The 26,076-nt window shown below is 34.7% G+C and overlaps 1 protein-coding gene across 8 annotated transcripts in view; it reads right to left on the reverse strand.

Moving 5' to 3' along the window:
- Positions 1 to 576: 576 nt before the first annotated feature.
- The window catches only part of LOC125075750 (protein AF-10), a 38,123-nt gene continuing 12,623 nt past the window's right edge, over positions 577 to 26,076 (reverse strand). For 6 of the 8 annotated variants that reach the window (XM_047687464.1, XM_047687470.1, XM_047687469.1 and 3 more), the window contains 15 exons: positions 25,191 to 25,368; positions 24,716 to 24,817; positions 24,105 to 24,199; positions 23,555 to 23,630; positions 21,519 to 21,626; positions 18,515 to 18,577; positions 16,067 to 16,176; positions 12,573 to 12,715; positions 12,029 to 12,133; positions 11,571 to 11,607; positions 9,295 to 9,475; positions 8,320 to 8,437; positions 6,610 to 6,744; positions 5,979 to 6,091; positions 577 to 5,656 (listed from right to left, as the gene is read on the reverse strand). In XM_047687464.1, coding sequence (XP_047543420.1) covers positions 5,621 to 5,656; positions 5,979 to 6,091; positions 6,610 to 6,744; positions 8,320 to 8,437; positions 9,295 to 9,475; positions 11,571 to 11,607; positions 12,029 to 12,133; positions 12,573 to 12,715; positions 16,067 to 16,176; positions 18,515 to 18,577; positions 21,519 to 21,626; positions 23,555 to 23,630; positions 24,105 to 24,199; positions 24,716 to 24,817; positions 25,191 to 25,368 — 1,600 coding nt within the window. In that variant the 3' untranslated portion in view covers positions 577 to 5,620. The remainder of the gene's footprint in view (positions 5,657 to 5,978; positions 6,092 to 6,609; positions 6,745 to 8,319; positions 8,438 to 9,294; positions 9,476 to 11,570; positions 11,608 to 12,028; positions 12,134 to 12,572; positions 12,716 to 16,066; positions 16,177 to 18,514; positions 18,578 to 21,518; positions 21,627 to 23,554; positions 23,631 to 24,104; positions 24,200 to 24,715; positions 24,818 to 25,190; positions 25,369 to 26,076) is intronic. The other 2 variants (XM_047687466.1, XM_047687468.1) reach the window with 2 other exon arrangements.

Consider the following 26,076-nt stretch of genomic DNA (forward strand, 5'->3'; position numbering starts at 1 on the left):
ACTTTATAACACTGTTAAAATTAAAAACTAGAACTGAACGTATTTTATAGTTTTTATTCTCTATAATTAAAACCACTAATTTCACTTTTAATACATATTTAGGAATTATTTCTGGGAGCTTACAGCGAAGCACCGCTTGCTCACTTGCTTAATTTATCATTAATGATTTGATTTATATGACATAATATTAGTATGTATTTGGTTCTATGATATATGCAGGGTACTCGGTATTTTGAATTTTTAGTTAATATTTTTATATTTAAATGAATGAAGAACTTCCATTGTCTACTTTTAAGTTTTTTTTTTATACTTAATTAAAACAAAAAATAAACCTTACGTCATAAATTTCACGCGATTTGTTAATAAATTTACAAAGAAGAGGTTTTCGATTAACACTACTTTTATGAATTTTAATTTTATTTGCTAGTTTCGATATAACTTGGACATTATTCAAAAAGCAATTTTTCACGATACTAAATTAATAAATACCATACATTACTTAAGACTTAATGGTTTTAACACATAATTACACGATGGCCAACAGCTAGTAGTTTAGTAAAAAAAAAACACTTTAAGACACTTATTAACTTTATTGAAAGTAAAATGGAACTACATAGTTTGGTAATTGACTGCTCGAAGATACATAAATGCATTCAATTCAATATTATATAATTACAATTAAATCGTTGTTGAAATATTACAGACAATTATTATTAAAAAACATCGAATCGAGTGAAAATTAATCCCTCGCATACATAAAATACACTTTAGTTTATTGGAAACACGTAAGAGAGATACATTTAATGGACATCGGCTGATGATATTGTAGTTTGAATTGTGCAGCGGCGTGTACGACAGAGTCGGATTTTACACTAACTCTATACAAATTAAAACATTAATCAGTTCGACTTTTTTAAATATTAAATGTATATAGTATTAGTATAGTACATTTAACAAATCGAAGATTAAGTTTTATGAAAAATTTACGATAGGAACAATTGTCGAAATCCGACCCTGAGAAGTTACAAGTTTAAACATTGTTGTAGTTTTAAAACAGGTCGAATTTTATTAATAGAACTTAGTCTATCGCAAATCGAATATAACGATACCTTGCACTAATTATTATCAACAACTCACATTGACAATCGTAAAGGCAATTAAATATTAAAAGAAAAATTAATTACATTGCGTATAATAGTCGCTCATAGAGCTTTTGAAGACGAAGGAGTCATTTTGAATTTTATACTTGATTCACTTTGGATGTGTGTGTACATCGAAAATGATACATTTTATATACGCGTCAGTCATTGTGAGTAAATTCAATAATCAGTGAGACATCCACTTACAAAACGAAATAATAAACCACGACTTGTTATGACACGTCATAATGATATGTGAACTTCACTAAACGCATAATAAGAATACGAAGTACTGAATATTATCAAATGTGTTCGTACAGCTCTATTATTTTGGGGACTGGAGTTATCCTGACACAAGTCGACGATAACACGATAACGAAGCAGATACGAATAACAAAAAATAGTTTAACAAACATGTGTTCATAATAATAATTATTATAAGAATATTTGAATGTCACTATCAAAAGATAATTATATTCGTCCTGTAAGTGAACGCAGGTATCGAATATCTGAATTTATATCAGTTGTCGTTCGTTAGATAAGTCTAACTTTCCTGCAGACTATATTGTTTATCATTACAGTGATAGAAATAAATTAAAATCGATAATTAATAGTCACGGAACATCCTAAGCTACGAGTCACAGAGAGGGTTACAAATGATGTCACAGAACACATAGAATGGAAGCCGCTTTCAAATGAAATGACACGAAACCAGATCAATGATATAACGATTCCATGTCGATTCATTGAAGAGGCGGTGTTTTAGTTTGAACGAGTACCACTTCCATTATGATTTGTTCTGCGATTAATGAGTAATTGTAATTAATGAAATACACTGAGCGCGCCGTACATAACTGATATTAAATTATTTTTTTTCGTAACACGATGTTTTATATAAAATCAAGTCGCGTGTTTTGAAGGTGGTATGTTGAACTCGAGTGACATAAAACTCAAAGAATACCTCGGTGATTTTGCTTTAAGAATAGTCAACAGTTATGTAAAGCGCGTCAGCTTTTGACAATCGACTGAGATCATGAATACTGTATTCTTACAACTAACAATTAATTTATATACGTACCGATCTAAACACAGACCATTCAGGACTACGATCTAGTGAATAGTTGAAGCGGCAACCGTTAAACATACTACGATAACTGTTAAGTTTATTTCGTTAAATAACTATCTCTTTGAGCAGACGACCCTGTCGTAAAATGTTATAATGTCGGGGAGAGGATCCTACTAATATGAATCTAAATATTTATTTAGAAAAGAGTTCAAAGATTATTTCCGGATTTATCTTATTATAATTGTAATTAGAAGCGTATTTCGTGTTTTCAATTGGTCCGGGCTATAATGTCCAAGTATAGCGACATTTTATTTTTCATAATGATTATTTTATTTATGCTTTATATAATCTGTTTCACGACCGCCTCGAAACATTAACGGTTACCGCTTTGCTTATAGATAACCCATAAATTATCTAGAAATATAACACGTCCATAAGCCGCGATGCGTCGGAATATACTAAAAAGATGAAAGTATACATACCGAATTGGTAAGTTCAACAACGTCGAAACACGTAACATTTAAAAAAAAAACTATAACACAATTTAAAAAAAAAAAACATTTAGCCAGTACGTTGATAAAGTTTATATCTACCATCATATCGATGAAATAAAATCGATTCCTTTAAAAACAAACAAAAAACGATTTCAAATAACAGCAGATCTAATTATAGATTAGATTATTTTAAAAAGAGACATCAATTAATTTCGGAAGGAAACGACGAAGGGGACATGTTATAGATTCGCTAATCGTATTACAAGACTAAAACATCGATCGATGAGATGAAAAAACATTTAAAAATGAACACGTAACATCGATACTGCTTGGAACATAGACAACACTTAGACATCAATGACAACGTTCATATAACACGGGTGGGTTTGTATTTATGCGTATTTGTATACGTATGTGATGATCGGACGCCATTTTGTCATCGTTGTATTTAAAAGGTAATCCCGTATTGAGATTACAGATAAACCGTCAATGAACGAATACATTTATTATGTATTAGTTCGCAACGTAATTGTCTAGACGTGGAATCCTGGAGAAAGTTACAAACAACTCCAAGATGACTTGGAGTTCACGAAACTAAGATAAAAGACATTAGTGTCACAATTTTGGAACGATATTTACCGAGTTGTTTCCCTTTAAGGGTGCGGTAAGAAGGATCAATGACCTCTGGGGTTTTATGAGTTTAAGCTATCATCGAACGAAGACCATGTACGTAAAGATATTCATTTACAAAATCTCAAGGACGAGTATAAAATACGCACAAATGTAAACAAGCTCCGATAATGGTTTACAATAACATCGAGAAGGTAACAAGGTTACAACTGCGACCGCATCGACGGACGTCTTTGCGATTTCAATTATAATCCGTGCCTACATAACGAATCCTGGTGACATCAAAACATTCAGATTTAAAAGGACACATATTAACAAATAAACATCACTAATAGTTGGTTTTCAACCTTAAGTTAAACCAATTCCGATTCACACCGGATGTTGCCGTTTCGTACCGATCCAGTCGATCTCGCCCATTACCGTATCGTTTTCACATTCTTTGCCCGTCGAAACTACCGAGTGACACTAAGTAACTGATCACAACGAATCCCAAAAAAAGACAAGTAACCTTCGAGGTTAAATGATATTTCGAGAAAAATACGATACGAACCGATGTTGTAATCGATTCGACAATGCCCCTCTGTCAACGCGTATAACGGATATCTGCTCTCAAGTTCCACGACGTAAGTTGGCTCGTTCCAGTGCCGTTTCCAACAGCATTTCCGCTTGTAGTCGGGGTTCCAGCGGAACGCCACGACCAGTATAATCCGAGATATAATTGTTCCGTCAGGTGTCGAGTGTTTGCTTCGTGATACATACAAATGTCTCTAGTCATAATTTGTGTTTCTGTAAAGTCCGTGCTGATCAAATCGTTTCGTATTTCGTGTCTTATATTCTAATTATATATTTATGTAGACGCTATCATTACAATAACTTTTAGATATAAGATTTCTTTGGATATTACTATTTGAAAATGTTTACCGGGTAAATTAAAAGAATTACAATTAACTACTACCGAAAAAATAACCTTCGCTGATCTAAAAAATAAATGAACGTTTTTAATAAAATCAACCTTCTAAATTGTAATTCACCCCTAAACTGTAGTCTAGAACTTCGACCCGAGGGTCTATTTACTAATACCTAAGTGCTTATTTACTATATAACTACAATATATAAACTAGACTTTGTGAACATATCACGTCGAAGGATGGAGGCCGATATATAATTCGATCGAGTTCATTTTGTTTAATAATCATTAATTTCAATTCAAAAATATTTTTCATTTACTTTAAAGTTAATTACACAAATACACGTATAAAAAAGTTTATTTAAATAAAACGATTCATGATTTCCGAATAGTAAGGCTGTCACCTAAAATACCATAAAGTTTAGCAGCTGCAAGCAGCGTAGGTAGTACACAGTACACATTTCGTTGTGTCGAAACTTGCTTAAACGATTTAATGCCCGATCACGTGATGACAGAGCAATCTCACGCTCATATCTAATTTGAAAATCTATATCTTTTACACGTAACAAGCTAGGTATTATTTAATCAAACATACTGGACATATGAGCCTCCATCTTAATCTAGTCTCGTTATAAATTACCTAGACGAACAGGAAGACCTGTTACCTGCACACGTTGATGGTTGACCTTGAATTGATCGTCGTCGTTTATAATTTATACCTGCCCCATAGACTCAGCGGTAATTCTAAACCCTATGTGAGACAATATTTACAATCAGTTAAAATTATATATTTACAGGATGGGTATGATTTAAAGATAATCTATGACATTCCAATAGTCGTTATTAAATATCGACTTTCACCAATTCGTTGAAAAACCACTCGTGATCGACGCTGTATGTATCGATACATTCTCGATGTTGAGATTACAGTCATCGTAGATGCGTTCGCTTCTCACTTCATCTGAACGAGATAACGGATGACGGTGATTATCTAAGTCTAAGCTAAAGTCGATGGGGAAGTTGTGAGCTATATATGTGCGGACGAATCATTGCAGATATAAAAACATATACGTAAGTAGTATAACTTAAAATAAACTGATTATGGGTTTCGTCTTATAAAGAAGTATGTGATCGTCAGAATCCGACATAATCCACTGTCCAGTCGGTTCCACAACGGAAATATTGTAAATAAAGGATTACTAATGTCGGTTGGAGGTCGTGAGTGGCAGGTCGCACGTCTTCGGTGATGATCGAGCGTGTTTACTGTTTAATGATCGTAGTTGAGTATGGCGTCGATGGAGAAATCACGTCGACGGCGTTGTTCGAGCATGATGAACGTTTGTACGGTTTCCTCCGCCTCGGCGCGCCCGCCGTCCCTCTCATTTCAGCTGGGCTTCTGCTGAACCTCGCGCATCATCAGCTGGAAATACGAGAACACGATGATTATGTAGTCCTGACTAACAACAATAACGACAAGAGCACGACTAATTTATGGTAAAACTGAAATGGGTTTGCAATGTTTTGCCTTTTTTTCAAAATTAATGCTAATCTTATATGGTATTTAAGCTACCGATAACCGGTACGGTTTAAAAGACAATAAATAAAGCGAAGCAATCCAGGAACAAAGCCAGGAACCCTAAATGTGAACAATCCACTTGACTGAAAACTTAACTGAAATGCTATTTTGTTGGTGACGTGCATTTGATTATGTACGTACTTGTGTGTACCTATAAATAAATTACCTGATGGGGTCGGTCAGACGTGATGGTCTCGTTGGGACGCACGGTGCCGGGTGGGGCGCGCGGGGCGCCGTTTTCACGCTGACAACGCGAACTCTCACCGGGACCTGCCACCACTGAAACGTAGCGGCCGCTTAGCACGATATCGTAACGTTGGCAAGTGGCAGACATTGAAAAGTACGTATAATCGACTCCTAATATCTGTATGTCGATTATAAATGAAACTTTACTGAGGAATATTTGAAATCCAAAGAATTACATTAATTAAAAACCTTTTATACTTTTCAATGTGCTCAGTTTATTAAAGTACATCTACTTTCTATAATCTAATATTTCTGGTTAACCCTTTATCAAATTCGAAATATTTACATAAAAACCAGCTGATTCATCCTAAGCTTCTAAGTATAATAAAATCATTTAGTATACTACCCTGAAGACTATTCTACTACATACATATATATATGTTTAATTGTACATATAAAAGCGTGGAGATAGTGTACGGTGTTAGTAGGGTATAGTACTATGCATATTAAAATAAAAAATATACAAGCTTACAGTTAAAAACATTCAAACGCATTTTTACATTACCCTCACTCGTTGCTCAAATACGTGCTCCACGGAGCAAATGACTCACCGGCGGTTAGCGGTATCGCAAGTCGCGCATTTACCGCAAGCAAGTGGTCCCGTCGCTGGAGCAAGTTGCCGACGTGCTCCTCGAGACGCACGTTTTCCGTGCGTAATTGGTGCAGGCACGAGAGTAGGGACGCTACTGTTCCAAAATGATATACATAAAAAGTTTGATACCCACTTTTATATCATATACTCTTATATACGTGTAATTTTATTTACCTACTGAGATACCGTAACAAGTGCCGCCGAAGGGCGTTTCCCTACTAAATAATCAAATTCCTACTTCTCATTTAGTTATATCCAGGGGAGGGGATGAGAATGCGACAAGGTATCGAACAATATCGAAATAAGACACAATTGTGTTGTAACTGCTCAAACTTGGGACTCGTGTTTCATTTTAGCATTGGGTTGGACTTTTAACGAACAAGGTGAATTATTAGTTCTAAATTTCTTAATAATTCCTTTAATGATGACGGCCATATTACAATGTACGAGGGGCGAAAAGTAACGATAACCACTTTATAACACGGTTTATCCTGTCCTGTTTAATAGCGAGTAAAACAGAGAAAGAGATAGGTGCTGTTGGGAACCGTATCTAAAGAATACGGTGGATTAAAATCCGCTTCACGTATCGTATCGTATATTATGTATTTGTGCGCCTCATTTAGCTGAGAACACAGAAATCTCTTATGAAAGCGTCATACGAGATCCTTGTGACCTTAGCTAACTGATACACTCTGATCGGCTAACGCCAGATCTTCGTCGTTTACGATACTCGTCTTCTGTGGATGTTCCGCTCGGTTTGCACTCCTGGCGTTTGATGAGGACTCTGATCTCGTTTTACATTACTTTCATCGGATTCGGATTCGAATGATTTTTTTTTCCCAAAACGATGCATTTCATATTTTTACCAACGATTAATAAAGTCTCGTGAACAAGACATTCGTAGAAAATTTCTAAATATCCGAGCTCCACCAAATAAAAATAAAAAACATGGTAAATATCCCGTTTTAAATAATGATAGTAATAAAAATAACCATGTTAATTAGAATCTGGTTAGACAAGAGCAAGAAAAACATATATAGTCATTTGTAAAAAGTAAAGTAAATGTCCCACTGCTGGGACAATTCCTCCTCTCATTTTTGAGGAGAAGGTTTGGACCTTATTCCATCAGACTACTCCAATGCGGTTTGGTGCTTACGCATGTGACTGATTTCCGGCACATGCTCTCTCGCGATATTTTCCTTGACCGCCGAACACGAAATAAATACAAATTAAGTTGGTGTTGGGCCTGCGCTATACTCTACCACCGGTTGAAGTAGATATATTTGTCTTAGTATCGTCAATAAAAATGCCATTCCTCAGAATAATAACGAAACTCGATTAGATGAAGATATGTCTTATGAAACAGCAAAAATGCTGACGCAACTAAAAACGATTTACTAAGAGAGAGCGTATTAATAACACTTAATGGTGTGTCTAACACATATGATTAATTCATTGAATTGAATCGATTGCCACTTGAATATTAGCTAACAATTCCAAAAGTAGACGAAAACCTCACTTCGCCAGTTCTTCTCAGATTATAGTATTTTTTATCGGAACCGTTCGAAGATTTTTTAATTTGACTGTAATTTAGTCATGATATATTTACCTTCCCCTGTGATATACTATATTTAAGTATTATTATATACGTTAAGTTTGTAGGACTCACTATCAAAGTGCTGCGCCTGTTCCATAAGGAATTGTGAGCCTTGCTCCCATTGCCGCTCCAGTAACTGGTCGAGGCTCTGTGCACTGGACGTCCCGCGTATTCCACTCGCACTTGTGCTCTGTGTACAAAATTTTGTGTGACATATAATGTGTTCTTTGTTGTTAAAGGCGTATCACTTTGAATGTAACATAAATCAGTTGTTAATTTTAAATGTATAGTGATAAGTTGATCGAGTAACTATTTCAATAAATAAATAAATAAATAAATAAATAAATAAATAAATAAATAAATAAATAAATAAATAAATAAATAAATAAATAAACAAACAAACAAACAAATAAATAAATAGTGCTTGTACGGAATGGGAAACCGAATATTGCTATAAAGCTACATCTCTATTCTCTCTATTAACATCGAATTTTACATCTTCTTATTTAATTTATAAACCTTTCCGAGAGCGAAAAGACGAAATTTAATTAATATCCTATATGCCTTATATATCTTGACGAATATTTTAGATCAGCATGATAAAAATTCGTCTACACTTGTAATAACGTTTTAAAATTAACTTAAAACAAATAAGTAGAAATGATTGAATAAAAGCTTGGACTTAATATTCGCTGATAATCATACAGGATACGTAAATATCTATATAAATACTTCTTAGTGGTAGGGCTTAACATGTACTACCGCCAAACAGCAATACTTGGTTTGAAGATGGGACATAACATCATAGTTATTAGATAAAACACTGAATATTATGTATTAAATATTAGACGTAATGGAATCCATTGTTATTAAAAATCCCGTGAAAATTAAAACAATAACAAAAATTGGTTTAATTGAATAGAAGATAGAAACAGAGTGAAAGAGAAAGAATTGGGATGTGGTATTATATAAATATTTTTACAGGCTATTATTAATAAATATTAATATCCATTGTGTTAGTGTTTTAAAGGCACGTGTGTTACTCACGGGTGTAGCCTTGTTGATGAGCGGCGGCGGTACAAGCACGTCAGGTCCGCCGGGCGCGTTGGAACCCACTGCATGTGCGGCTAGCTCTGCGCTTAGTTGTTCCTGCAGGCGCTGTGCAGCACCACTCTCCGGGTTCAGCTCGTTGCCCAGCATGTGGGGAGCTGTGCAGCTGGCGCCGACTCTGCGAAATGAGTATCAATAATCACATTGATGATGACTGACTCGTTGCTCTAGTATCTTGATATGTGGCTGCAGATTCCGAGGTCCAGGATTCAAACTCCAGGTTAGGTCGATTGTTTTAGGACTTTCTATCGGAAAATTCTCAGTAACAGCCCGGAATCTGGAAGCTGGAAGCATATACATTTTGCGGCTGTTTCGGATTTGCAGTCACGCTAGGTTTTGCGCACACACTACACTGTGAACGGTATTTCGATTTTAGCTGTTCCATATTTCTTATTGATTTTATAATTAAAATGGCGAAAAAGAGTAACTACACAGATCCTTGCCGATTTTTCTCGATGGAATCTACATTCCTAACCGGTGATTTACATTTAATTCAATAATGTTGCATGTTGGTTAAATAAACAATATTATGATAAATTGTTAAAAATTAAAATCCCCATTCAAACTGGCTCTCACAATCCACGGAGATTTCAAACTCGCTTGACTTACTGTACTGAATGATATCTTTAAACAATACGATACAATTTGGTGATAGGGTTTCTTGGTGGAAGGGCTTTGTGCAAGCCCGTCTAGATAGGTACCACCCACTCATCAGATATTCTACAGGCACAAGGGATATAACATCTTAGTTCCCAAGGTTGGTGACGCATTGGTGATGTAAGAAACGGTTAATATTTCTTATAGCGTCATTGCCATTGTCTATCGGCGGTGGTGACCCCTTACCATCTGGTGTCGATCGGCGGTGGTAACCACTTACCATCGGGTGTCTATCGGCGGTGGTGACCCCTTACCATCGGTTGGCCCATTGATTCGTCCGCATACCGATATAATAAGCAATCGCCTTGATTTTTATAACAACAAAAAGATGAATTAATAACATGAATCTGTACAACGCGTTGGCTCAGCAATGGGTCAGTCATCTCTTAGTCTCCTATGCACAGAAGTTAAAGAGAAGTTATTTTTAATTGATTAAATTTTATTTACTTAATTTTTTTGTTTCTTATGATGCCATTTTAACGTGTGGTGCAGAAATGTTCCAATCCAATAAAACGCATAAAACAAAAGTGATTATAATTAAATAGTAAAATAGGCATAATATTACGCAATTGCGTGACTGTGAAATAAATTGTTCCACAAATATTTTACCGCCAAACATCAATTTTTCAGTGAGTGAGTGACTGAGTGAGATACTGACTCAGTCTATGTAAATACTACACTGTCACTCACCGTTCGATCAGAAAGCACAGTAAAATAAAGTCGTTGATTCCCTGGCGGTGAATTATATATTAATTAAATTATAAGGCTACTTCCTCCAACGTGATGAATACGTTCGCCTGTATTTTCTTTTACATTGTATTAAAATTATGTATTTGATTAAGACAACGCCATACCTTAGGTAGGTTAGTAGGCATGAACTTTAGACACTTTTGGACATTCTACGTGTCTCACGTTATCTACTCCAATCCCGTTTTAGTGCATTTCTGATAGGATCAAATCTCTTTTATTGGTTATTTAAGTAAGTTCTATTCCGTCTTGTTCTGTTGTTTTATGTCACTATATAATTGTGGAAACGATCATCGAAGCCAGATTCGTAAATTTGAATAATATCACTAATATATCATTGGCATTAACCGACTACCGAGTGTTGAGTATTTAGTAAGTTAGTAGACATTGCATTTTATCCTTACTCACTGACTTAGTATTTTTATCTCAGTACAAAGGCAATACAGCGCCGTCGGGCGCAGCCTTCTAAAAATAAACTAAGCTGGTTACACGTTGGCAGGGCTTTTAGCGGGGTCGTGCAAATTATCAATGTTCTGTATTTTTGTGGTCACGTTTGTAGGGGGCCACGTTTGATGAGCCAGTGTAATTACAGACAAGGAAAATAACACAGAACAAAACAGTGATTATTTAAAAAAAAAATCGCAAATGCCATAATAATAGTATATACCTACTTTATTTTTCTATTTACAGTTATGAAGGCACGGAATTGGATACATGTTGGAGATCAACAAACAAAACGCTGCGCTTGCAGTATTCATTCGTCAATTTTGCGGAAAAACGCTTTTTATAAATATTAAAAGATCACTCACTTGTTTTCAAGCTTGGGTTTCAGCGGACGCTCCGAACCTAAAAAAAAAACATAATATGACAATATGCACGGCAGCACGCATATATATATATATATATATACTGTCGAACGGTTCCTATTATTAGGGGTTATTTAATAATCTATATATATATAGTAGATGAGCTTCCAAATAAGAGTTTTTAAGACATGTCGAAAACATTTGTAGTGTTATCACATTGTAATCAATATTGGAAGTGAGTCTATTCACTTGCTTGACCAACGAATGAGTACGGATCCAGGAGCACCGCTACGGCCACACAACACGCTAAGTCTTACGAGAGTTATATTTTTACAAGCTCGCTAAACCTGCGGCTTTGTCCGCATGGAACTAGTTTTGTGACAAAAGTCATAGTTTAGTATTTTTTAGCCAAGTATGAACATAGGAACCGGTCGAGGAGTAGGAATAAGAATTTTACGTACTAGGCGAGCTGGGCGGCGAGTCTTTGATTATTTCTTGGTATATCGGAGGTGGCGTCGGTTGCGGCGGACGTCGTACACTTGCGAGATTTTGAGCTGTGGCTGTTTCTATAAAAACAAGTGACAGGAGCGAATAAACTTACAACTACGAACAACATTTATAACCCTTTATAAGGACCTCGTAAAACTAAGAACATTGACCACATTTAATGGGACATTACAAAAAGAAAATAAAAACGTAAAGACGTGCGACTTCAACTTCGAATTCGTTGAGGTGGTAATTTTGAAACTCCGTATGTTGCACTTACAGCATACGGGCTCAACAACCACGGTACACTATATCCACGCTACTGCGTCATGTCCATATACAACAACAACAACGCATGTCGCCAAACAAGAAACACTAACATACAACACATATAATTCCGCGCAGTGAGATCTAGATCTGCATAAAAACAGTAATTCGGGTAATACATCAAAACATCGAATTCAAAACATTTATACCCAAACAAAGGTGCCCCATCACCGACTGTTTATGTATACTCACGCATAGTTGGCACCGAGTTGGCCATGGAGACCACGGAGGTGGCCATAGCCGCGCGCTTCTTGTTCCTGATGCCCGCTGGCGGCATTTGTCCCAAGTTAACGCCAACGCTGGCATCTTTACTCGACCCGGCCATGCCGCTTACGCTGTAGACAATTAAGGTAAACATTTATATATAACTCAAACCTGACTCGAAATAGATGTCGCTTAGCCAAATCTAAGAAGATTAATAAATTGTACAGACAGCTTCGTCCTTCTCATGACATTCTCCTTCGACTGGCCGAAATCGTCTCGTCAACGAGACGAACTTAACCAAAAGACCCAAAGACGGAACAAAAGACAATTTACTTACGGCGTATTACAGCCACGTGAGCAACGTGCCGCGTAAGTAAAAAACAATTTCATCCGAAGAAATTCGGTAACACCCCCGCCACTTAGAATTATGTGATGTCCGAGATTTAAGAAATAGAAGTTACATAACGAGTTACAGTTAATTGGTCGGCCATTTTGAATGTATAGCAAAGTTGATTATACTTAAAATTAACTATTATTACCAACAACCTAGGGGTAAAAATTTATTTCAATCGCCACTGTGTAAGATATTAAAAATATCGTTGATATATCAAAAAGTTTAGAGCATCATAGTTTTAATAATTAGTAAGGCTATAAGCGTTCCGCCCGACTGTTTGTGCATAGTTAATCTATTAACCCGTAGAACACCCGTGTATAATTTATTTTAGGTAGTCGTAGTATTCAGTGTGGTCATGTGTCATCTTAAAATTAATGCGCTATTTATTTTTTATTACTTTATTTACGTCTATAAAACACAATCTCATTGTCAGCACATCGCGCACAAAATTACTGGTAAAATTATCTTTTTACTTAAACGAAAATTCTCGGCATCGCATTTGATGCAATATTAAAATGAAGCTTGTTTTTTAACGATCACATCGAATGTTTTCTTTCGCAAAATTTTTGTTTTTTTTTTTTTTTATCTTAATTATTATTAGGATGGGATGGTATGAGGCATGATTATTATTTCTTGCTGAGCCAATGACTGTGGTGGTGAACACTTACCATCAGGTAGTACATTTGCCAAAAGAGACTATCACTATCCTTCTATATTCATATACTTCTGTATCAATATGATAAGTAAATGCTCGTTTACTTTATAAATTTGAAAGTAACTCTGTCTGTTACCTCTTCACGCTCAAGATGCTGAACCGATTTAGATGAAATTTGGTATGGATATAGTTCTGTCCCGGGGAAGGACTTCGGCTATTATATAATTGTTCCCTCAAGGCGGTAAAATTGGGGGTTGACTAGTAGTCTGGTATAAAGTAACGCTTGTAATCGAATACGACCCAATCAAATTAACTTACTGCTTAATAAGCAACAATTGTTATTTGACGCAGATGACCAACAATCGTCGTTTTTTTATTCAAAACGTCAACTAATTTTAATCGAAAAATAAATTATACGTGGAACATTTAAAATGTATATGATCGCATTTTTATGATTTAAAACAATGTGTTATTACTTAAAATGCGATAACATTTCTACAATAAGACAATGTTCTTTCCTTAATTCCCCATAGTTGGCAACATTAAATAGGTAAGTGTACCACAAACGGTTACCGACATATTGTTAATGTAATGTAATACATTCATAATACCGCCAAAAGTAAGTTTAATTTAATTTTTGAAATCAATTAATTCGTAAAGTTACCGTAATCGCCCACATGTTGGCGCTGTTCGAAGTTTTCCGACGGATCTAAGATATAAATATATCCTATGCCTGTAATTACACCGGCTCACCAAGCACACACAACCTAACCTTACTAAGTATTGATTGACGTACATACCATATTTAAAACTACATATTCGAATGTATTTTAAAATTATAAACATTAGTAGTCATTTTTATTTGCTGGACATACAATATTACTTATCAATTAATTAATCTATCGTTAGTCGTACAAGATTGAGAGTGTTTACTTCTCAGTGACTTCTTTTCTACATAAAATACAATTTCAATTAGTGGTATTACATTTTTAATAAAATTTCCTTTGTATTATTGTTACATAATAAAACTATCTCTAGCATACAACGAAGTGTAATTACGGGTAAAAGAAACAGGTCCCACGGTGCGTAGCGCGGTGCTAATGTATTGGTTACGTAATTATTGTGACCCTGTCTAAGAACAATAACTACGTGTATCGAAGGAGGAATATTTAACTTTGCAATCATTTTGAACTACGATACTCTTCGCTCGTGATATATTTTGGCGACGCAAGAATGTGACGAACACTTTAGTCACTTTCACACAAATCAATAAAGATACGAAATATGCCTGAAAATATAATAATAATTACAAATAAATTTGATAAAAATACAATCGCCGTGTAACACTTTCAGTATTTAAAATATAATCGACAATAGAAGAACGCTGTCCGACGTTTTCACTCGAACAAATAAGCTACTACTGATTTTGATAAAATTATACCAAAATCCCTAATAATCTGAATGACACGGTGTCTGTTTATGTATATGAAATAAATGCTAATATCATGTTGCCGCTATTTATTAACATCGCTGTTGCATTTCGCCAAAAAACAAAACAGACAATAAATTGACTCTTATTCTATTAATAATATATAAATACATTATTACGAACAGATTCAAAACCACACTTCACTTATGTTTATATTTATCTTAAGATTTTACGGGCAAATTTTCATAATTATTGTTGTGATAAAACACGATAAACAAATTATATGGACCCAAAGAGAATTAACAAATTAACTTGAATTGTTATTCAAAGAAAAATGTAATTTAATGCACTCATTATAACATCAATTGAATTTTCTTAGAAGACAATTATGTTATCGATTAGTAATCATAGCGTAACTGTATATTATAGTCTACATAAGTAACATAATCGCATCGCAATCAGCAATCAGACAATGTCGATTTTAAGGACATCATCTCAATATTTCGTCACTAAATAATTTACACATAGAGACAATATTCACTTCAAGATTTTGCGCAAAGCATCGCCGCCAAAGAATTTTCACATAAAAAAGTACTGTCGCCAGCAGCAGGGTTAACTTTATTTCACACATGAATCGCCAGCGCGGTAAACAAATTATAGGTATATCGACATCAAGCAAATTAGTTTCATCGTTAACAACCCTTCATTATCGTCGCTCAATTTGTGTTCGTTGACACGTACGTGTCAAGGTCATAGAAAATGGTTCTCTGAGTGATGTGTCATTAGTAATAATTAGCTTTCTAGTAGTATTAATAATAAGTAACATTCTATAGTCAGAGGATTTGTATCAAGCTTTGAGAATTAGGGTAAAGTTGGGGGGGTAGTCGTATGGCATGAAGTGGACACATCCGAAGAAACTGCACATAAATATGTACATAGTTTCTTTTATCAATTCTATTAAAAAAAATGAAGTTACATATTAAGTTTTAAATAAGCATACTAACCCAGGTTTGCTCGGGTCCTGCATCTCGTACGATACGTTCAAGCCTCCCCAGGCTCCGCGACCGGAGACTCCATGCGGGGAATGTCCAGACACGGTGGGTTCCATGGCAGCCTGGTAAGTTTACAAACATCGTTAGTCACTTAATTGTAACCGTTTCTTAAGATGATTATGGTTTATGCTAGGCAGGTAAGTTCTCAAGGAAACTTAATCGTTAACGGTATTTTAGTGTACAGATGTTAGTGTGTCGGATGAAGTGTCAATTAGATCAAACGGCATACTCTTGTATAACGATAATAGTCTCATTTCATCACGTATATTTTTAAATGTATTTACACCAACCATTTCCGAATAATCCTATACCTATAGCAATATGTAATGTAGTAGGTACTTTTAATTTTTCAGCTTTAATTTAATAAGAATTTGACGAAAATTAACTGCTACACTACATTGAATGAATTAAACGAGAACACGTGTGATTTAATTACTAATTTATAATTAATTTAATTAAAACCATATATATTAGACGAGTGAAAATTTGTTTTAAAACTGATTGAAACGATATCGGCAATTTAAATTAGCGCTAATCGTTGCGAGTCTATTCTCTATGAATCGTTTACACTTTTTTTAGTAAGATAATAATAACATATATTTAATACAAACTCTTATGAACATATTTAAGGAAAATTATTGAAATAATTTACCCGTTATAATATCAATCGTATTATTTAAAATTCCTACTGTAGTCATAACGATATCAACAGAATAATAAGTATAATAATTCGATATAAAAATAAAATTATTTTTTCAATTCGATTCAACGGAATTTCATTAAGTTAGTCCCGACGATATCTTCGCATAGCATTGGCGGAATAATAATATACAAAACAGAGCGATTACAATAATGGAAATTGCGTGATATTAATGTGTCATCATTACAAAGGAGGAAATAGGAAAACATTTAATACACAATCGAACAGAGCACTTCGCAATAACATACGACCGCCTATTTCCAAGTGTCTGAACATAGTAAAAAAAACGATTGTTTATATACGCCTAGTCAACACGTGTGCGTTTTTAGGATAGAGCGATTGCAAGCTACCGAATATATTCAACTTCATTATTTTGTCTCAAATTGTACGCGCTGTTACAATTGATAATGAACTAATTACCACTCACCATTTTACAATATCCAAGTGATAACGAAGCCAATGCCCCTTGTAATAAGGGCGTTTTTACGTGAACCGTATTTAATTGTCATTTGATTATCACGCACATGATGTCAAGTGTAATTTTTAAACCACTGGGTGGCAGATGTTGCCGAAACCGACGTTGTGGCGAGACTGAGTGAATTGACTATGAATGGCGGATAGGCACATGGGATCCTGCGCGTGCGCAGGTAGCGAAGGGGATGGGGATGGGGCAGGTAAATCGCAATGTTTGCCTTAGCCTGGGGTGACTGATAACGTCAGTTTCTCAGAACGGTTAACGTTACATTTTATAGTTGTTGTGGAGATTATATGGTCGTTTTGTTTTAAAACTAAGCTTACGTATTTATTGCAAATGTTTTTTTTTTTTATATATTTTTAATAATAATGATAAAACATTTACAATATGAAAGACTATCCATTCATTTAATGTTTTAACAACACTAAGCTGTGTTAACTTATTATTTTATTTTTTATGATGCAATAAAGAAACATTCAATTCAAATTTTAAAAGTTTCCTTTACAGTTCAAAAACGCATTGTGTTTTTTTACCAGAACTTACAAAGTTGTGCCAAAATATCGTCACGAAGTAAATCGAACGAATTTTAAGTACATATCAACAGTGAGGCCGTTATTTTTAGAAACATTCGCGACTTGCACATGTTCCTTATAAATTTGATGTAATGGATTTTTAAACTTCAAAACCAAAATGTCAAATATAACATTAATTATTAACACCAACTATATACAGGTATACTTTTTTGAAAACAAATCGTCGTAGCAGTAATGTGCGTTTAGTGATATGTTATAACTTGTGAGTGTGTGTGTGTGCGTGTGTGTGTGATCTTAATTGTCTATAATTAGATTAACTTTCAGACGTCTGCATTTTTTTTATTTTTTTTTTTTGTTAAATATATAACTCTGGTCTGTTTTATGAAAATATTGTAGTCAGCATATCTTACTGTATTCAAAGTAATTTTAATATTTTATACTTTATCAAAGAAACTATGCATGTAACCATAATCATAACAGTCACTAAAAAACTTGCATGTTGCTTACTAAAAACAACAATTAACTCAGTTTTTATAGTCGGATTCGAATTTGCGACTGTTAAGAACATGACGTACAATCTCGTCTCGATATTTCTATATCACATATAATAATTTAATTATAATTTAATTAATATTTTATAATGAGTTCTCACGACTTAGTACGTTACACAAAATAATATATTAAATATGTACCTGTTTGTGAAGCTGATGAAATATATGCGACGAAGCAACGGCCATATCCTGGGGCTGGTGCATCTATAAAACACAATAGGTTAAAATAAGTAATTATACACTTACTCATTAACCGCATCAGTCACATAGGCATACTTTCTCTTTCTCGCTTACATTCCACCGCTCGTGTTAGACAGGGACGCTATAGTAAAATATCACAAGAGACATAACATCTTAGCACCCAAGGTTGGTGGCGTATGGCAATGTTAATATTCCTTAGAGCGCCAATGTCTACGGACGGTGGTGAGCACTTACCATCGGGCGACCCATTCGCCCGTCCGTTTTATATATAAAAATATATGATTATATCGTACGTAAATCTCATTTATTTAATCCGCGTAATGTCCGTCATAGACCAGAGGCAAGTAGATACGACATGTGTGATACGAACCCCTACCGCAAATGAAGTTTGCATGTCCTATTAAGTAAACCACATCCGTAGTTATTATTAAAATTGTAAAAGCTCATTGTTGAATAAGATTTCTTGGGATTGAACAATTATTTAAATTATACATAATACTACTGATTACTTTCTTAATATACACACGTTGTTAAGATTTTTTTATCTACGACGTTTTGTGTGTGACGTGTGTAACTATTGAAAGTATTGTCTGTCTGTATACTGACCCGACAGACAGTTGCCCTGTCTTAACTGATGTATGAATATTCAATTCAAACTAAAATAAATAATAAGCTAAATATATACTTCAAAGACATACATTAATACGCCATAATCGCTCTTAAGTTTTCTGAAAATCTTAACCTTGTGCTAAATTTTCATTACCTTCGACAAAGTTTTAGTAAAACTTAGAAATAAAGTCGAATGAAAAAGTCGTTTTCAATTTATTACGTGACATCAGGTTAATTTTTATATATATGGATTAATTTAACTTAATTCGTAACTCAAGTGAAGTACTTTGTTGTTGTTTTTTTTATAATAATTCAAGTTGCTTCAAATTTATGCCGAAGCAAATTACGTCACCAAATTAAATTTTCTCTTATTACAGTCAGCTAATTCGTGTGGCAGTTGTAAATTTATTTCATCTTTCTCTCTCGTCATCTGACATTTTAGGACATTATCATAATGACGTCACTGAAATATTGGTCACGTGGTACCTATAGTTGCTAAACGAATTTATTATAATTCGTTTTAAGAATAATTTAAAAAATGTTTCGATATTCAGCGGCAACATGCAAAGTCGCGGACGACAATTAATTGTGAATTAACGAAGAGTTACTTTAGCTGAGCGATATTTTTTTTTAATGAAAGTTGTCGCGCGCGTCTTCGCGTTTAGCGTTTTAGGGGTTGGTCGTCTGGTGTTACGTATAAAAAGTTGATATCCCTTCTCGGAGTTCAAGCTTGTTTTATAAAAAAATGAAACAAATTAGTTTAATTTTCATGGCGTTGGAAGAGCAACAAACAGACAGACTTACTTTCCCATTTATATTATTAGTATATATAATTGAGTACATTATTGCTTATAAGTTGTAATACAATGAACATTAGCGTAATCGTAGTAAGCATCTACGCTGTGTCTAATGTGTCTGCGGTAGCTTTACAATTCGATCGCATAAAATGACGCTTCTAGTTTTCTCAATGGTTTATTTGTTATGAAATCATTTCAAACTATATGCATTCGTCATAATGTATAAGTCAGACATGCGTTTACACTACGGAGGTACGCCTGTAGAACTCTTGTTTCAGCAGATTTTATCATCAGGCATAACTATACATGCTTCGGGACCAGTATCACACATCTGACGCACCTACTTGCTCCTTAAGTTTAGTTTAGACCAGCTTATAGAAAATCACGTCTTATTACAATAAGCCTCAGTGTCGTTAGCAGTAACAAGGACCTTATGGAAAAAAATTAAACTGAATTTATTCTAAGTAATCAAATTATAATTTAACCGACTACATTCAGGGACACTGAACAGCTCGACGTGTTCGCGAGTAGCTGGTTTAAGCTAATGGGACAAAGAGGAATGTCGTACAAAAGAAAACAAATTCCGAAGGGGGAACATGAGGTGCATAACTGGATTTCGGTAAATGTGAATTAACCACTTTACAAATCTATATACACAAAATATATCTTTAATTGTATCGCGTTTGTACACGAGGGATTCCTTATTTGTCAATTTACTTTAGCAAATTAGCCAGTATATGGTTCGTATCAAGGCCTTGTATGGCTTAAACCACGGGAGCCAAGTCTATCTTGTGCCTGTAATTATACTGACTTAATAACCCTTCAAAGCGGAACACCGCAATACAAAAACAAGTGTTTGGCGGAAGAACGTCCTAATAGGTGGGTGGTACCCATCCAGGCATATACCAGCAATTTGTAACGACTGGCAGACCGTTCAGACGAAACTCAAAGTGACTTATCTAAAGGTATGAATGTATAGATCGTGGCATAGGGGACAGTCGTCGTGGGTCCTATCCTTAAAAAGGGACATCGTGTTCTCCACGTCATGCAACTTAAGTAAATCTTATGTCGTAAACTGTTAGTTAAGCTTTATGAATTTTAAATGAAGCTCTGCTTAGCGTTTTCTAATTTCATTGTTATTTTATTGTTAGTAATGAAAGCATATTCGGATGTACGCGTAACTTTCGTTCACTTTGTGAGTTACGTTACGAGTAGGTAAAAAGAGGATTGATTATTTAATTGTATTACTAATTATGTTTTTAATTGGTCTGCATCAAGGTACGGTACAATTCTCAATAACCTTCGCAATTATTATATTTGCTAAAAGTGCTAGTTCAAAATTATAAAAGTGTTTTCACTGTACATAAAATGTGGACACAGTTTTTTTTATTTTATTTTCTATTAATAAACAATATTCCTGCAATCGTAAAAAATCCGGAGATTATATTTTTTAATTCGGTAATTTATCTTTTCGTTTATATCATCTCATCTCCCGCGTGCAATAGTTCCGCGTACAACCGTCTATAGCGTATATGAACCTGCGCGTGCGCGTGCGCGTGCGCGGTGAGGTTGAGCCCGTGGCTGGCGGACGGCAGCGGCACGGACACCAGCAGCGAAGCGGGCCCCTCGCGCTCCTTACCGCACCCCTATGACACCCGCGCATTAGTCAGCCTACCCACTTATACCCTATTTGACTTTTAAATCTTATCATATAAACAACATGTTTAATTATTTAACTGATTACAATATTGGACTATAAAAATACATATTGCAAAATAGGACATCTAATGAGGAAATCAGGTACTTGTGCAAGAAAATTATCCAGATATAAACACGATGTGGCTAAATGGTACTCCTTGAACCTTAGTAAGTCCTACAACGGATATTGTATTGTACTACAAGACAAACACACTCTCTTCTTCGTTTATACATTTCCCACACAAATAAACTATATATCATAAACATAAAATAATATTAAATGGGATTTCTGAAATGAATTTTGATCTTAAGAATCTCAAAGTTCAAAGTTACTTCGCCTTAACCATTCATATTGAAACACATTTTATGAGTAATTAACGTATTAAAGTTTTTTTTTATTGTAATAGAATTAAAATGAATTAGACGAAAATACAATCACAAACACAGATTTGAAGTAGGCTAGATTAAGACCTTGTGATTAGGTATCTAATCTAGCCGCCTATCCAAGCGTGTCTCAAGTAGGTATCACTTGACTGGGCGCACAATAAGCGGCAGGTTATTTTCGTTCACACTACTTTTGCGCTTCCGGAAGTTAATACATCTATATTTCTATATCAACGTACATAATATTAAAAATAACACTACATAATATAAATTTGATTTATTAATAAACTCGCGATCCGCCCCGGCTTCGACGGGTGCAATGGTGTTACTAAATATACTGCAAAATGTCTTTATATAAAACGTTCACAGTTTTTTCAGTCATTAGACAATACAAACCGCTATGTCCCTGTGTTTTAAATCTGTAATATCTTCAAAAATATTCATTTAAATTACGTGCTGTATTGATCTACATTAAATGCGCAAAGTATTTAAAGTACTTCATAGGATACGGATTAATGCTGTATTGCTTCGAAAATAAGCCACTATTTCTCGTCAAAAGTAAAGGATAAAAAATGGTTATTGTTGGCTATCCCTAAGAGATAGATATATACCATCGCGGACTTTTTTGAAGATCTTTTTAAGGTGTACAATACTGTAGTATATATTTTGATCTATCTCGTAGGGTTCAGCCAGCGATTGCAGTGTAAGCGCAAAAAAATTTGTTTATTTACGCCATCACATTAGAAACCTCTCAAATTCAGCGTTTCTCTATTATACAGTGCATGTATTATATATATAACCTTCCTCTTGAATCACTCTATCTATTAAAAAAAACCGCATCAAAATGCGTAATTTTAAAATCTAAGCATACTCGGGGACAGACAGACAGCGGTAAGCGACTTTGTTTTAAACTATGTAACGACTATATTATTTTGCGTCTCTCACTAAAACCTACATGTAACGATATTCTACGCCCGTAAAGACACGCTCGATTTTCATACTATTTCATAAATTGCGGTATTTAGCCCACTCCAAATCTGTGATCACAGACGATACATACTTCGATTTGATGATATGATCCATAACTCAAAGAAAAACTGTTTTTTTTTTAAACAAAAGCCTCAAGCGCCTTTAATATCGTCAAGCGTATAAATAACACATGCTCTTTATTGCTATGAAGCATTATTAAAAAGTTAGCTCAAAGCCACACTAAAATAAGGGATGAAAAAATCATGATAACTGAAAAAATTATAACGATCATGTTTGTAAATATTACTGATCATTAATTTTCTCTGTATATAATTCATCAATAGTTTCATTTCATCATTTATTTATACGGTAACACTAGAAAATTATGTCACAACATTTAAGTGTCAAATAATTCAAGTACCAGGGTTTGTTTGGTGTTGGTATTAAAAAATCGGGATATATATTTCAAGCATTCTTTTTAATTGTAAAAATCTAGCATGCCGTAAACAACGTGAATATTCACCTGTGGCTGCGACGGCGACCTGATGTTGGTGATCTGGTTCATGCCGCTCGGTCCGGGCATGGGGCTCGGGAGGTGCCTGAGGAGGGCGTGTCGTATAAGAAATACTGTAGCAAATATTATACAGCTTGCCGGACACGAGCATAACAGAACATATAGAAATAAATCCAAGTCTTTGCATGATAATGGTACCTTAATATGTTCTTAGTTGATTTCCTGTGGGAATAAATATTACATAGTCAAATAAAATAAATCTACGATTTACCTGCTGAGAAATGCAAAAAGAGATATATATTTAGCGATGTGATACAACCTACCTTTTTATAAATCGTTGAAATGTAACATCTAGTACACTGTATTGCTATTAAGATGATTGTGATCTTGAAATTAACTCATTGTGTATAGGCCTAACTATTACCTTTCGATTGGATGGTTTGACGGAAGAACGAAGATTCCGTTAAATTTAATATATGAAAATCCATTCTTGATGTTCTTCTGTAATATGAAACGTACGTGTTCTCAGCAACAGACTTGTTACATTTCAAATATCTACCTGGGACTATGCGCGGGAGGGGGAGGCGGCGGCGGCGGAGCGGGGCTCACGCTGGAGAAGTGAGCCAGAGCAGGCTCATTTCCATCCGTCTTAGCCTACGACACGAAAATACATTACAACATACATCAAGTTATCCTCTATTACCAATAAAATTAGTTCAGTTCAGTAAATTGATAGATAGTTACTTTAGTTAAATTTTGTTAATAACAAAATGAAAACTTCAACCAAATACCAATCGAATGACCTTGGAAATTCCTCTTCTTGGAAAATTTTTGTGTAAAAAATATTTAGATTTAAAACGAAAATACCGATTATGCAACTTGAATTAGTATACTTTAATGAATACTCCAACAATTTCCGTTGGTACAATTTCTAAAGAATACCAAATCAAAGAATGACTTTAATAATATTATATTTGTTACTAATAAAAGAGTTTTCGAATGCGACGTCACCTGCATATTAGAGTGGGGAGGGGAATACAAACATACAAAAGTGGGGGGGCGGGAACAATAGAATACATGCTTCTTGAAGTTCAAGCTTGAGACATATTTCATCCAATTCGGTTGAGTTGTTTAATTTATAACATTAATGTAGGTAAGTAGATATTTAACCTTTTTGATAATTTTCTCAACGCCATCCATATTAGCATCATTCGATCCGTGGTTTGACGTTTCCCAGGAGTTGTTCGCGTTTTGAGGGGCGTTGTCGCTCAGCTGACCAAATATAAAACATTTCATCAATATAGTACCAAGTAAATGTATACATTTAAAAAAAATTAAAAAATGTAAGTAAAAACCGAGCCCATTCAAAAATTTCATCGTGAGGGTATTTTTCAACAAAGGGCAGCTATTTTTTGAATTTTTTTTCTTTCAATGAACTCAAGCTGTAGTTATAACCTTACAAGCAGAAAAATATTTCTCTAACTCAGTTCCTAAATAATGGGGACAGTTAAAAAGCCTGTATTCCTATGAGGATAATAAAAATCTTTGGCGTGATAATTTAAACCATAAAACTCTCCTATCGTCGTGACATTCGTAGAATTAACCATTTCAGATCTATCCTTTTAAATATTTCGTCAATATTTACCACAGTCGGTGGTGTGGTGGACGCATAATCGACAGGTGCCATCGACATATTGGTGGCGGTCACTGCCTTCCTCTTCTTTGTCTGCTTGGTATCCATAGCGTCTGTGTTGGTGATCACAGACTCCTGGTACATCGACGGTTTCGATATAGGCGCATGGACAACAGTGGCTGTGACTGGACTGTTTGAAAAAAATATATGTAAGTATTTTGTACCATACAAAAAGTCTTAAACTAATACTTGTAGGTAAGAAATTAAAACAGCAATTGTTTTCAAATTTCTAGACAAGACAGCACTATTTTTTAGTGGGAGGTAATGAGGTTGCATAACGATATAAATCTTTTAAAATGGTAATACTTGTCTTATTTGTATTTTCTAATTAAATTGAACAATTGTAATTCACTATTGTCATTATCTTTTGGCGTGAAATGACTATGACTTCTGGCCCAAGACAACGTGTATACACAAAATCACAAGTAGGTGGTAGTGTAATCACTCTTGGTGGTAAGGCTTCGAATATTTTACCGATAAATATTTGTTGTGTTCCGGTTGGTATGGTGAGTGAGGCATAACGGACATAGCATCTTAATTCCCAAGGTAGGCGTGTGATGTAAGGGATGGTTAATGTTTTTTTACAGAACCATAGTCTGTTCGCAATGGTGACCACTTACAAGGAGGGGGCCGATTGGATGGGAAATATTATTTTATACAAGAAATAAAAACTCTCTTGTCTCTCTTGGCCACAATCCCCCACGACCGGGATATGTTAACGAATAATAATAAAACTAAATTGACCCGACCCGTGGCCCTTGGACTTCTCTGCTCTTTTCTTGAGATCTGCAGCTTGATGGACTAACGAAGCAGGTCCACAAATAAAATATCAACAATC

Source organism: Vanessa atalanta, chromosome Z (assembly GCF_905147765.1).
Source record: "Vanessa atalanta chromosome Z, ilVanAtal1.2, whole genome shotgun sequence".
Classification (NCBI taxonomy): domain Eukaryota; kingdom Metazoa; phylum Arthropoda; class Insecta; order Lepidoptera; family Nymphalidae; genus Vanessa; species Vanessa atalanta.